Here is a 16124-nt window from a genome sequence, read left to right on the forward strand (position 1 = left end):
ACAGCATCTTAAGAACAAAAATGTCCTTTGCGTTCAGCGAAAAACTTTCGGAAGATGTGGATGTCAATAACTTCTATGAGGATACAGAAGGCGATATAGTCATATGTTCCGTCAAGGAAAAAAAGGATGAGGAGAATGTGGAGGATGTGGAAATGGAAGAGGTGTTGGAGGACCATGGTGAAACAACAGATGACTCCTCAACTCATTATGAGGAGGAGGAAACCCAGTCCACAATCCTGGATGATGATGATGAGATTGGAGACGATGGCGAAACCACGATCACCGAAACAACAGTAAACGAGCTTGACAGAATACGAGAGGGTCTGCCGGAACGAGCAGTGGTTACCTCATCGATCGTATTATGCCCACCTCAATACAGTGTTCTTCATGATTTTGAGGATTATATTAATAAGAATTTTGTAGATTTAAATTATATAGTTCAAAATAATGAGCATTATAAAGAATTAAGGGTACATTTCAATGAATTTGACAAAAATAGAAATAAATAATAAAAAAAAAAATGTATGTATATATATATATTGTGTTCTTTATTTGGTGGGATGGTTTGGGTTAAAAAAAAAAAAACATTGAGTTCTTTAAAAATAGAAATACATAATAATAAAAATAAATTACATTGTTTTCTTCATTTGGTGGGGATGGTTTGGGTGAAAAAAAAAATCATTGCGTTCTTCATTTGGTGAGATGGTATGGGTGAAAAAAAAAAAACAAGTTTTTCATATAAATAGGAGGACTATGTTGCTAAAGAAAACAGTGTGAAATAAAGCCTAATAGAAATAATGTCGAGCGTAAACCTTGTAAATTTATTCAACTCCTACAACCACAAAAGGATTATCACAATAAAGGAGATGGATCAAAACAGGGATTACGTTATCAGTGGAGCATACAGAACCCAAACCAAATATGGTGAAAGAATTGTGCTTAAACTGGATGATGCTATACTTTACCTGCCATCTAGGTTCTTAGCACTACGAGAAGAAGACGTCAAGGAATTGGGATGCGGTGGATATACCATATCAAAATCAACAATGGGAGGCGAGAGAGATAACACATTATACAAATTGGAATTGAAGCAAAAAAAATCTAATTTCTTTTATCAACCATATTTAGCTTAGTAAATACAACAACAAAAATGTAAATAAATAAAAATAAATTTATATTTGAAATGAAATTTTTGTGTTTTTTTTTTTTTCTACATGAAAATGTTGGCATCTATAGAATATAAGACTAAATATCATTGTTAGAAGTTATTCAGTCGAGGAAAGAACAAGCGTGAAGAATATGGCATCAAAAAATTTGGGGAGCAAATGCTTGGAAAAGGATGCAGGATGGGATGATCCGGAAATTGATGAATATCTTATGATGAAGGCTTCTCAATTCGAGGCTTTTTATAGTTTGATGATACCAATAGAAGAGGAATTCCCTAGAAATGAAATACCCACAAGGAATGAAAATCATATACTTACAGAGAATGAAGTCAATGGAGATGATTATATACACATAACTGAAGGACAATCATTGTGGGATTTAGATGAAAATGATCCATGGTGGGAATAACATAAGATATATTTAAATATAAAACGAAAATGTTATTGTTGTGTGAGAGAAAATGCAGAAATAAATAATGTATTATTTAATAAAATCAACTCGGTTTTTCATTTACACTTCACAGTTTGTGAGTGGAGCTCCTAGTAGAAAGATGTACCCCCAACTAAATAAGGAAACTGAACGTCTGAAAACATTTTCAAATTGGCCACTATCCTATCCAGATCCCAAAACCATGGCAGCAGTGGGACTATTTTACACTGGAGTAGGCGATGTAACAAAATGTTATTTTTGTGAAGTGTATATTCATCGTTGGAAACAGACCGATTGCCCGGTATCTGAACATTTGAGAAATTCTTGCAGCTGTCCTTTATTAAGAAGATGTGTTACAAACAATATTCCCGCAGCACCTAAAACTTTAGATGAACTACTTCCAGAATTGGGATTAGATGTTTGTAGTCGTACATTAGTGAATCCTTTTTCACCAATATTCATTATATTATATACATTTATAACCTTCAATTCTATAAATAAAATATTTAAAAAATAAGAAAAAATATATATATATATTTTTTTTTATTATTATTATTCTTTATTGATTTCATCATATATTAAGTCCATGTTTTTGTTCCAATTTTGCTCAATAAATACAAATATTTTAAATAAATTATTTATAGCACATTTATACACAAAGCTTGAATGTATTGAACAGTTAGTAAAATAATTTCGACATGTTCTTAGCTTAATTTTGTCTTCTAAATTTATTATGTTAGTAGTGAGATATTTCTGTAGAAATTGTTTTTTGTCTCTTCCAACAACAAAAATGTACTTATATTCATCCAATGGCATGAGGACACTCTCAACCTCATTGTAGTCCACATCTCCATCCTCCCAATCCAATCCGTTTACAAAGTTCTTACAGTATACATTTGTTCTGCAGGCTTCGTTAGTAAGTTCTTTTATATTAAAAGGCGGACGAAACAGAAAATGATTAGGCACAATAGAAGTACCACAAATGAACGCCAGCTCCTTCATAAATATGCTCTTGTGGTTTCCATGACAAAACTGAAAATCCACTATCGCAATATCCGACCTATCAACTGATTGCATCTTCATGGAAGTATTAAATTGAACTAACCAATTTCATGTTTTAAATTTTGTATTTATAAGCTTTTTCTATTAAGAACTTTAAACAGAGGTGTCCACAATTGTATGTGTTAAAGTGTTGATCTCTTTTATAATTATAAGTAATATTTGGACCTAAATAATATAAAATTTCTAACGGAGGTTGGAGATTTCCAAAACTATCATAATATTCAATGATGTTGTCATATTTATAATATGCTACCCAATGCGTGCCAGGTCCACTATCATTATCCATATTTATAATACCACACTCTTTCTTATATGGCATCTTAGGTAATCTGTTGCGCATATATACACCTCTAAAGCGTGGTATATATTTTTTTCCAAAAGAATATATTTGTTTGTCAGTAAGTGGTGCGTTGGGTAGTTGCTTAATTAGTTTTTTGATGTATTATTCAAGTAAATACCAAAACCTTTTTTGTAGGGTTTTAAATACAAACCCTTACCCATAGCTATAGCTTCGATAGTTTTGTTATGTCTGGTTTGCTCCTCTAACTGTCGTTTGGCATTTTTAGCATTCATAACAGCATTAGCAATTGCTGAACTACCCGATGCTAGGGCACCCAAAGCACCTAGACCTGTTAGAATAGGTATAAGGGGGAGAAATCCCCCAGTTTTTGGTAACTTAATAACTCGTGGTATAACTACCTTTGCCTTTCTTCCGCGAAAAGTTTTTTGAATTTCTTTTCTTGCTATTTTTATAGCATCATCAATATCAGTTGGTTTTATACTCTTAAGTTTCATTGACGCATTTTTGAGTGCTTTATTAAAAATCTGTTGACCAGTAGCTTTTTGAAGTTTTTCATTTTTTAAACCCATGCCAAACTTTGTTTTCGCTTTCATTATGTTCGAGACTAGATATGCGTTAATTTTTTCACCAAGGCTGCTATCTTTTGCTTTAACTCGCTCCCACGCTCTTTCGGCTAGTTCACGATCAGCAATGTGTCGTTTATGAATATTTTCGTTTTGTGAATAAGCGATATCGTGTTCTCTGCAAGCAGCATCCAATGGGTTAACACCTTTATCCCCCCTTTCTAATCGTTTTAAGAGCTTAGTTCCGGGGCCACAGAATTGATAACCCGGCAGATGAAGTTCCACTGGTAAAGAATTAATTAATTTATTTACAAGTCCTCTTCCTTTAGCGGTTCTCTTTCTAATAACATTATTGTTGTTATAAACAATCATTTTATACTTTTTGAGCTTGCTGTAAACAAGAGAATAAGATAAATAGACATTGTCAATTAAATCACTCATTAGTTACGAAATGAGATTAGTTGAACAACAAGCAAAACTTCCAGTGCGAAATGCGGATTTCGTACAAAAGAAATCCCCCAGACACAGCGTTTTATTACCAAATTCTATAAGAGCCTTAATAGTTGGCCCTTCGAATTGTGGAAAGACTAATGTTATGCTAAGCTTGATAGAAAGTCCAAATGGTTTGAAATTCCAAAATGTTTATATATATTCTAAATCTCTATATCAACCGAAATACGAATATCTCAAGAAACTTATGTCATCTATAAAGGGTATGCGATTGTTTACTTTCAATAATAATGAGGATGTTGTACAACCAGAAGATATAAGGCCAAATTCAATTATCATATTCGATGATGTGGCTTGTGATAAACAAAATAATATTAAAACGTACTTCAGTATGGGTCGCCATAAAAATGTCGATTCATTTTATTTATGTCAGACATATACTAGGATTCCGAAACATTTACTACGTGATAATGCAAATATGATTATTATGTTCAAACAAGATGATTTAAATTTAAAACATATATACAATGATCATGTTGGAAGTGATATGAGTTTTGAAAAATTTAAAGAAATATGTCGTGAATGCTGGAAGGAAAAATATGGATTTCTGACAATTAGCAAAGACGATGATATTAACTCGGGAAGATATAGAAAGGGATTTCACACATTTATACAACCATAAATATATTTAAGTAATCCCTATTATAATCACGGCTATTAGTATGATCACAACCATGGAAGAAGAAATGTTAAAGCGTCTTGTTAAGTCCCGAAATGCCTTGAAAAGAAAATTACGAAGCATTAAAAGGGGGGAGGAATTAAAAACAAACGAATTGAACAATACATTCAAACCCATAACTGAGCCAATACATAAACTATTAAAACTAACGAATGTTAATGCATCAAATGCCCCAATACCTAAGAAGGAAAATATTGAATATTATAAAGATTATTTTGCTATGAGTACACCCGTTAAAAAATTGAAACATGATATTAAGCCAGAACCTAAAATTTTATGGGAGGAAACCGTTGAGTCGGATTCAAAAGACGACACATTTTATACAGATAATGATGATACCGTTGACCTTTCTCTTTTAAATAAAAACAAAAAATTGGATACGGTATATGGACCACACAAAGATATTCACGGTGAATGGAAATTTGGGGACAAACCATTAAAAGTTGATGATCAGAAAATAATTATTGGAAATCAACATTGGGCATTTACACCGGGTCTATTTGAACTACTATTTTATCAAAAACCTAAAAATTATGACGCGTCAGAATTAGAAATATATAAAAAAATTTTGCTGGACTCTAATGCACATAAAGTAAACTTTAAGCATAATGAACGAATCAAATCCAACAGAGGATATAAATATAAACGTGTTATTAAACACTTGATGGATGATACTCACAGCGGCAAAGGCCTAATGAAAGTAAATCTCGGTAAACCGAACTATATATACTGGGACGATCCTAATGAATTAATAGAACGATTAAAGCTGTTGTTAGCATCACAACAAGCCGGCAATAATAATCATACTAATGAGATTGTTTCTATTATCGAGGAACTGAGAGAGGCAAATATAATTTATTAATCACCTGAATTACAAATTCAATGACTGTGGATAAGTTTGGTCATCATTATCATCTAAAATATACTTCAGCCACACTAAAGGGAAATGTTTCGAGAGTGCTGGGAATCAATATTGATGAAGATAACAATTTGGACATACAGAATAAGAGGATTAAAAACTTGGCTCCCCCGGCGGGAGGATCGGATGCGGTCAACCAAGCATACGTACATTCGCAAAACAAGAACCTACAAGAAATATTAAAGAAAAACGTATTTCAAGAGTGCTCCGATATAAGAGAAGAAATATCGCGTTTAAAACACTCGTTAAACGAACTTTATGGTATTTTATCGAAAAACACATTTACTCACTCCACTGTAAAATATTACACTGAATAAAATGGAAAAACGGGAATTAGTGAATGAACTCCACACTCAGGCAAGAAAAACATTTAAGAGGCGGAGAGTTATTATAAAGGGGATTGACGACCTATGGCAAGCTGATTTAGTTGAAATGGGCAACTATTCTAAAGCAAACAAGGGATACAAGTTTATGCTAACAGTTATAGATACCTTTTCAAAATATGCGTGGGCTGAAGCGCTCAAGTCTAAAAATGCCACTGAAGTTTGTATGGCATTTGAAAAAATACTGAAAGCAGGACGAATTCCGAAAAATTTGCAAACCGATGATGGGAAAGAATTTTTTAATAAAACATTTGGGGGACTCATGCATAAATATAGAATAAATCATTATTCTACATATAGTGTATTGAAAGCATCAATTATTGAACGTTTCAATAGAACCCTAAAAGGAATGATGTGGAAAGAGTTTAGTTATAATGGAAATTATCAATGGATCAAACTCTATAGGGATTTACTAGACAAATATAATAGCACCCCTCACGGAACGATAAAAATGGCTCCAATACAAGTTAATTCCTCAAACGAGAAAAAACTGCTGAAATCCGTTTATAATCATATAAAAATTTTTAAAAAACCACGCCTTCATGTCGGTGATCACGTACGCATCAGCAAATATAAACATCATTTTGAAAAGGGTTATACTCCAAACTGGACAACTGAAATTTTTAGAATAAGAACGATAAAAATAACCAACCCCACTACATATCTGCTGGAAGATTTTGAAGGAAATCCAATACAAGGATGTTTTTATAGAGAAGAACTTTTGCCTACAAAATATCCAAACACATATTTGGTGGAGAAAATTCTAAAATCAAGGGATGACAAAGTTTATGTGAAATGGTTGGGTTTCTCAAATCGGCATAATTCTTGGATAGATAAAAATGATGTTTTGTAATGATATTTAACAATAAAATATAAAAGTATGAGAATCGATTGTGTACTGTTTATTACAACTTAGTATCTTGCAATGTCAAGAACGTTTACTTTGACGGGTAGAAATTCAATTTTATGCTCAAATTATTCACCACCTATAGAATTAGGTGATAATGATTACGAGTGTAGTTTAATTGATTTTCAATCGTACAACTCAATTCCTAATGTGGATGAGGATAATAACTTGTTTCATATTGGAAATGATACAATAGAAATACCTATAGGATCATATGAATTGCAAGATATTGCAGACTTTTTGGAAACAGTGTACAGATCTATGTACATAAATAGATCTATAGATATTAAAGCCAATAATAATACATTACAAATAGAAATTACATCATCTCATGATCCTATTTATTTCAATAAGGAGAAATCTATATCAAAACTCTTTGGTTTCACAGACAAAGTTTTAGAGCCTGGAAAAAAGCACATATCTAACCTTCCAGTAAATATTTTGAAGGTGAATGCTGTTCAAATACACTGCAATATAGTAACTGGATCATTTATGAACAACTCACCTGCACATATTCTTCACGAATTTTCTTTAGATGTTCCTCCAGGCTATAAATTGGATGAAAGACCATTGAACCTCATTTATTTGCCTTTGAACGTCAAGGAAATCAGTCGTCTTGAAATATTAATACTAGATCAAGAAGGTCGACTGATAAACTTTCGGGGAGAGGAAATCACACTTCGAATTCATATAAGACCAAGACAATCATGATTATATACAATAAATACAATTATAAACAAACTCCTAAAAGCATTCAACATAAAGTTGTCAAGCCGACAAGACCATTTCTAACTAAGGAAAATAAAGAGTTTTTAAAATTACTTAAATTAAAAGTAAAACCCAATGTCTGAAGTACTTAATATAAATGAACGGCCATTCTCTGATGAGAATATCATAAAGCGGGATTATCACAGCTATGTTCCTTATGTTCAATCATTTAAAAACAATGATGAAATACGTATAAGCATTCAAAACCAAGATTTGTACATATTACCATCAGAGAGCTATTTGTACATTGAAGGGCATTTGAGAAAAGCAAATGGAGAAATTTCACCAAACGCTAGACTGAGGAATAATTGTGTGGGGTATATGTTTGACGAAATTCGTTACGAACTAAACGGTGTTGAAATTGATCGTACACGCTATCTTGGAATGTCAACAAAAATTAAAAATTGGATTTCTTTAAATCCATTTGAAAGTAATGTTATGAGTAAAGCAGGATGGAACGTAGATGGTGATATAACCACTAATTCTTTTAACTTTTGTGTACCCTTGAATCGTCTGCTGGGATTTGCTGAAGACTTCAACAAAGTAATATGCAATAGTAAGCATGATTTAATTCTCTTGCGGAGCGCTAATGACATGAATGTGTGTTATTCAACTGACTCGAAAGAAGACATTCGACTAACAATCACAAACATTGTGTGGAAAGTTCAACACATTCATTTGTCTGATTATAGAAAAATTAGTTTTCTGAAAACTATAAAGGAAGGAAAAACATTGCCGCTGGCGTTTCGTAGTTGGGATTGTTATTTTAATCCAACTTTTTCTGGTGGTTTAAAACATAATTGGAGTGTTAAAATGTCTGCCAATCATGAAAGACCGCGATATGTTGCTTTAGTGTTTGAAAGAGACAACAAATTGATCCACTGTGATCTTGAGAACATCAAAGTACACTTGAATTCTGAGACATACCCTTATGATGATTTAAATCTTAAGTTCTCAGAGAATCGTTATGCAATACTTTATGACATGTATGCCAAATTTCAACAAACATATTATATGAGGGAACCACAACCGCTTCTAACATACACTACGTTTAAACATAATCCAATTACCGTTATTGATATAAGCAATCAAAATGAAGCTGTGAAAAATGGACCAATTGATTTAAAAATCGAATTTACCACCAATATCCCAATACCTCAAAACACCTCATCATATTGTCTAATCATTCATGACCGCCTGGTGGAGTACATACCTTTAACCGGAATTGTTCGAAAAGCTGTATAAGTAATTTATACTTCCATGTCTTAATATTAAGTATATTTGTGAAATAAAACTAAATGTTTGATTTTTTTATTTTTAAGCAATAAATGTTTTATTAAATATATACAGATTGTTTTATTTATTTACAAAGTCATTTTCATTAAAATTTAAAAATTGTATAAAATCAAGAGATTCACAATTTGTATATTCACTATCTGAATCCCCCAACAATTCAAAAATAGATTTGTCATCCCCGTCTAAAGGAATGTCTATTGTATTTACAGGAGGTATGTTATTTATATCTACATCTAGTTCTATAGGAAAATTAGAAATACTTATATTTTCTAAATCTATAACGTCATTATTATTTACATTTGCGATCAATTCAAAATAGAATTGTCGCTTGCATTTTCAATATGAAAATCAAGTTCCATTGGGATCACAGAATTTTCTTCATTTGAAAGGGCTACCTCATCTTCGTTATCATTTTTAAGTTTATAATGGCCCCAAGCATACGTACTTACACCATCTTCCCGTATAAATCTTTTATCATCTTGGAAACTGAGACACACTTTAGTTATATTGTCTGTGTATATCTCATGTTTCCTCGATCTAAATGTATACATACTATTATAATATTTTATTCGATTATACAGACAATCCCTATACGTGTCAATGGTGTACTGCTTCATAACAGATTTTTTAACACCCTTTGATTTCTTTACCTCTTCACTATTGTGGACTTTCATAGCGTACATTTTTGGTCTTAGGCCTACAAATTCCGATACCGTCTTTCCGCAGTTCTCATCCTTCATCATTCCTATAACTTTTTTATTAAGAAGAGGTATATTATATGGATTGGATGGTGAAAAATCTGATGTATCAAATCTAGCCAGTATTTCCTCTCGTGATAGTTCAGCAAAGAGGTTGCGGTTAGTGAACGTTAGTATGAATGAATCAGTATCCATATAGTTTAATATGAAGTCGTTTCCAAACTTAACTTTTAAAAATCATAAAAGAAATCGTACATGACCCATTTCGATAACTCTAGAATACAAAATCCAAGGTATATCGGTTTATCATACTTCACCCTCACTTTGTTCATTTGAATTGCCACCATTTCATCTGAAAAGTGTGTAAGACTATGAAAATTTGGTTTTGAAATAAATTCCCGTGCACCCCAGCGCTTCCCATAAGATTCCCAATGGTTTCTTATTTCCACGATTTTCCTTTTGTCCACATTTTCCATTGTTTTGCCATAAACAGAATTATTCATAAATTTATAAAAATTTTTTGCGAAAGCATCTGTGGCTTGTGCTCTGAGATTGTTATTTTTCATTATATATGCTGCAAGCCAATTAGATTGCGTAAACTGTAAACAGCTATTAATTTTTTTAAGAATTAAATTATGCTGGATACATTGTTGAAGCACTCTATAATCAATTGTATAAGACGTTTTGTCATTCAAATCTGCAATCAACTTTTTGATCTTACAGCCACCGACACATTTGGATTCAGGACAAAAGGGTAAATCATTGTGTTTGTCATGCAGATTTTTTGGATATTCTAAATCCACATTAAAAAAATAACCAGTTGGTGAATCATTTGGAATCGCTAATATTTTACTGACGTCATTGAATATTTCCAACTCTTCTTGAGTTAAAAACTTAAAATCTTTTTGTGGCAAACATTGTGTCATTGCTTTACCATATAAATTGTTGACGTCTAAATAATAAATATTTACCTCGGGTTTACTAGGGTCATAGTCTTCAGTGTATTTACTATTGGCTACCGAGTGTCTATTTGAACATTGTGTAAGTCCACCTCTAATGCCATTTTTACAGAAATTATACATGTTAATATCTGTAAATAGCTCTAATTCAACACCCGTGCACAGCAACATGGCATCCCAAGATAGTGATGGTACTGTGAAATACTGACAAGGATCAAGTCTATGGTGACGGAGGCATAAACTTCGAAAGTTTTCGAACACATCAGCCAACAGTAAGACATCTGCTGTTAAATACAACTCCATATAATCCTTGACAGTTTGGCATTCAAAGTGCCTCCATACATTCTGCGCATGTCTATAATCATCTAACGAACACTCACTGTCAGTCAACCTGTTGTAAAATTCACTTCGGTTAGGCAATTTTCTTTCATATAATTTGTCCAATGAAGACACGTATTCATAAGGGAAAACTCCTTTCCTAGTTAGCAGATTGAAATCAGCATCATTTGGAAACTGTGTACGAACAGCTTGAAATGCGTTTTTAGGTAGATTTTTAGCCAAACTATCCAAACTGGAAGACATAAAACGAAAACTGTCCAAGAACCTCAGTTCAAATTTATTCCGCCATTTGTTTTTCGAATTCACCGAAGAATTATGATCGACCATTTCGTTTGAATCGTTGTTCATTTTAGTGAAATATGACATTGAAACATATAATTCTTTATTTAATGGAATTACTTTAATTTCTCCATCAAAGTGAATTAATTCTTTGAAGAACAAATGGCAATCATAAGAAGAAAAATTGTGGAAGAATATCGGCACAAATTTTGACACATGGTATTTCAAATTACATTCATTGTGTGCAGCTCCTCGATATTTTCCAGTTAAATGACAATGATCCTTAACTCGGTCATTACCTAGCTCTTTCTCACAAATGTGACACACAGTACTGCTATTAAAATCATCTAATTCTGTCTGAGACAAAGAAATCATTGGTACCGTTTTTGACAAATATGTGTTGTAAATAAATTTACAATCCCCTATAAGATTTTCTAAAAAGTTTCTCGCAGCATTGGGGCCACTATATATATAAAATTTACTTAAACTATCATTAAAACTACATTTAATATAATAACTAAATGCACAAGGAATGTGCCTTTTTACCGTTACTGTGTTTGTGTTTGTGTTGAGGTTCTCCGGGTTCCAATCCTCTAGAATACATTCAGCATCCGCATAGATCACAAATGGAACTCTCTCCTTTTTGTGGTAGTTTTTAAACCGAATAATGTTTTCTCCTTCTTTAGGCATCTCTGTTACGACCCCAACACACTCCTTCTCATGTTTTGCATATACGGCTTCCGTGGTGAAACTTTGTATGCAGCCATCACAAATGATTGATCTACCTCTATGTGCTGTTATTTGCGAACGTAATAACCTAGAAAGCAATAGATATATTCATTATTTATCATATTTAATAGTAATATTACTATGCTATTTTAACTTACCGTGACATATCCATGATCAATATGTAGTGGAACTTGTCGCCCTCATGAAGAAGCATCAAGTTAATATGACGATTCCTTCGTTTTGGGGTAAGATAGTAGGGTCCAACTATCTGATTTCCATCATAGCCGAAGACATTAATACTAATATCTTCATTATTGGCCTCAAAATCCTTGATATTTTTTATCGCCATAGGGAAACTAAGTCCTCTAAAATTCAATATCTCCCCGGATGGCAAGTATATAATCTCTTCGGTTATATTAATATTATATGATTGCGGACTAGACTTATCACATGCTGCTGCTGGTTCCGATAAAGCTGCCACAATACACCATTTGAAGCAAAATTCATCGTAATTTCTAATGTTAAGACAGGCATTCTTTTTTGATAAAGAGAGCGGTGTCTTCAAGAACTGAGAGCCACGAGTTAAATTAGCTTTATATATATTTATATTCAGCTTTACGATTTTCTCTAAAGCCCAGCCAGAATCTCTTTCTTGAAATTCAGACATTTTATTAATTATACGATTGGCGTGATCGTGGAATAATTGGCTTATATTGTCACCTTCCGTTATCAACGACATTTTTGACATATGGCAAAACATATTTTGACTTGTATTTAAAACCATATTTGATGTTGATGGTTCATCACGTTGACTTGTGGGCTTGACATATTCTCCTATAAGCTCAATATTGAATTTTATAGGCGTATTTCTCGTAAAGTTCTTCTCGACCAAGCTGACAATCGTTTCTTTGGCATCGCTTAATAATTCATTTGGCAGCAAAATGTTTTTTGCATTAATATACTCGAAGGTTAGTATATTTTTGCCAAATGAGTTTTTGACAATATTGATATTTTCACCAAAAATTTGGCGAATTACACGCCGATGTTCATCACTACGAAGATGAGCGGACATATTTCGCACTGCTTTATGGCACTCATTGCAGAACTTGTTTCCGCCTTCTCTTTGTTGGGATGGAATGTTATGATTATTGCCTGTGATTTGGTCAATTATAAATTGATTCCGCATCAATGGTAGGGTAACACTATTGCAGTTTGCATGTTCTATATTGTCTAATCTTGAGTTATTAGATGGTTGATTTTGCACAGGTGGACATCCATAATTCTTTTGATGAAATTTTAATTGATATGTATTACTAAAAAACTGTCCACATCCGCTGCAATGCTTGTTAACGTGTCTCAAATATTCGCGTTTAACAGTGAACGTTTCGGAGCAGAATTTGCAAATATTTTGTGCCATTTTGATTTCGAAAAATTTGATGGTGATGCTTGCGATTGAATTTCTTATTTTATACTAAACCTATTTTTTAAAAAACTCAGTCCTATATTAACATTGGCCTTTTCTATAGAAAACCTAAGAAACCTCCACTAACAGATACATATGTATTTTTCAAAACATTTTTCATCCTAGGTCTTCCAAAATACAACAAGTACACGTAAGATCAGATTGCCCTTGTAATTTTCAAAATGTTACATCTTGTCACCAAACATAAATTCAAACAGTTTTCTCATATGGATTGAATGTAGTAACTTCGAATAATTTCAAGTAATTTTTTTTCTTTTCTTTTTTTATATAACTTTTTGATATGTGCCACAAGTGACACAAGTGGGATGATGCCAAGTGAGGGTTGGCTCAAAAAAAAAAAAAACCAAACAACGCACAAATACACACACACACACATACACACACACACACACACACACACACACACACACACACACATACAGCGGTTCAAACATTTCCAATTTGAAATAAAAAATCCAAACATAAAAAACAAAAACAAAATATGAGTCTCATTACATTTTTTTATTACCCTCAAGTGATGATGATGATGGCTGAATGTAGGGATCAAACGCATACGCCCGACTGTAGGTATATGTCTACGCTAATTAGGAAAAACAACAACTCTAGACAAATTTCTTTCTAAGGGCACAAGTGTTCTTACTCATGCAACAACAACGCCCAAGCCTTAATATAGGCAACAAAATGTGCAACAGCAAACAAAGGGCGCCAAGGTCATTCAATCCTCAGGAAAAACACAAGTGAGAAGAATTAGGGACAAACACACGACATAAACACATCATATTTGAACTAAACGCATCATAACTAAACTAAAAGAAAACTATGGGAAGGGTAACATTACCACACATATAAACAACAATCAATACACAACTGTGTGTAACCCATATGATCGCACAGACTGACAACACATTCAATCTTGAGGGGGGTGGGGGAAAACACAAGTGTCAACAGGGTTAGACAGGGTTAGACACACATCAAATTCAAATGGAAAGGTTAACATTGGCGCACATACAAACAATAATCAGTACAATACTGTGTGTAACACACATGATCGCACAGACGGACATATTCAATCTTGAGGAAAAACACAAGTGCCAAGAATGAGGGTGAGACACACATCAAATTCAAATAGGCCACAATCAATACAAAATAGCAGATAACACAATGCAAAGGGTGACATACTTCGCCACACGGAGAGGCAAAACCAATAAAAATCAATGCACACCTAATTTATGATGGCCATAAAACTATACACACATGGCTTGCTGGGGGGGGGGGGGGGGGGGGGTTAATGCACCGAGGCAAAAAGTCGTAAAATTTTATTGACCCTGCCACTTCCGGTCTCATATTCTATCTACTAACGATGCTAAAAACCCTGAAATGTCAATATTTAAGGAGTTATGAGCGTTTTAAAATAGGCTATTTTTCCTCTTTAAATATCTGCAATCAAAACGATGCTAAAAACCCCGAAATGTCAATATTTAAGGAGTTATGAGCGTTTTAAAATAGGCTATTTTTCCTCTTTAAATATCTGCAATCAAAACGATGCTAAAAACCCCGAAATGTCAATATTTAAGGAGTTATGAGCGTTTTAAAATAGGCTATTTTTCCTCTTTAAATATCTGCAATCAAAACGATGCTAAAAACCCCGAAATGTCAATATTTAAGGAGTTATGAGCGTTTTAAAATAGGCTATTTTTCCTCTTTAAATATCTGCAATCAAAACGATGCTAAAAACCCCGAAATGTCAATATTTAAGGAGTTATGAGCGTTTTAAAATAGGCTATTTTTCCTCTTTAAATATCTGCAATCAAAACGATGCTATAAACCCCGAAATGTCAATATTTAAGGAGTTATGAGCATTTAAAAGCAGGCTATAAAGAAACTTCAATCAAAACGATGCTAAAAACCCTGAAATGTCAATATTTAAGGAGTTATGAGCGTTTTAAAATAGGCTATTTTTCCTCTTTAAATATCTGCAATCAAAACGATGCTAAAAACCCCGAAATGTCAATATTTAAGGAGTTATGAGCGTTTTAAAATAGGCTCTTTTTCCTCTTTAAATATCTGCAATCAAAACGATGCTAAAAACCCCGAAATGTCAATATTGAAGGAGTTGTGAGCGTTTTAAAGCAGGCTATAAAGAAACTTCAATCAAAACGATGCTAAAATCCCTGAAATGTCAATATTTAAGGAGTTATGAGCGTTTTAAAATAGGCTATTTTTCCTCTTTAAATATCTGCAATCAAAACGATGCTAAAAACCCCGAAATGTCAATATTTAAGGAGTCATGAGCATTTTAAAGCAGGCTATAAAGAAACTTCAATCAAAACGATGCTAAAATCCCTGAAATGTCAATATTTAAGGAGTTATGAGCGTTTTAAAATAGGCTATTTTTCCTCTTTAAATATCTGCAATCAAAACGATGCTAAAAACCCCGAAATGTCAATATTTAAGGAGTTATGAGCGTTTTAAAATAGGCTATTTTTCCTCTCTAAATATCTGCAATCAAAACGATGCTAAAAACCCCGAAATGTCAATATTTAAGGAGTTATGAGCGTTTTAAAATAGGCTATTTTTCCTCTTTAAATATCTGCAATCAAAACGATGCTAAAAACCCCGAAATGTCAATATTTAAGGAGTTATGAGCGTTTTA

General features: G+C 32.9%; 1 protein-coding gene across 1 annotated transcript; it reads right to left on the bottom strand.

Moving 5' to 3' along the window:
* Positions 1-1869: 1869 nt before the first annotated feature.
* LOC131805621 (uncharacterized) lies at positions 1870-13662 on the bottom strand. The gene is made up of 5 exons (XM_059129011.1): positions 12147-13662; positions 10222-12076; positions 5921-5924; positions 3156-3287; positions 1870-2087 (listed from the first exon to the last, which is right to left on the bottom strand). Exons 1-5 carry the CDS (start codon positions 13403-13405, stop codon positions 1870-1872), a joined length of 3468 nt encoding a protein of 1155 aa, XP_058984994.1. The 5' UTR covers positions 13406-13662.
* Positions 13663-16124: the final 2462 nt, after the last annotated feature.

The sequence above is a fragment of the Musca domestica genome, unplaced genomic scaffold, assembly GCF_030504385.1.
Source record: "Musca domestica strain aabys unplaced genomic scaffold, Musca_domestica.polishedcontigs.V.1.1 59, whole genome shotgun sequence".
Lineage (NCBI taxonomy): Eukaryota > Metazoa > Arthropoda > Insecta > Diptera > Muscidae > Musca > Musca domestica.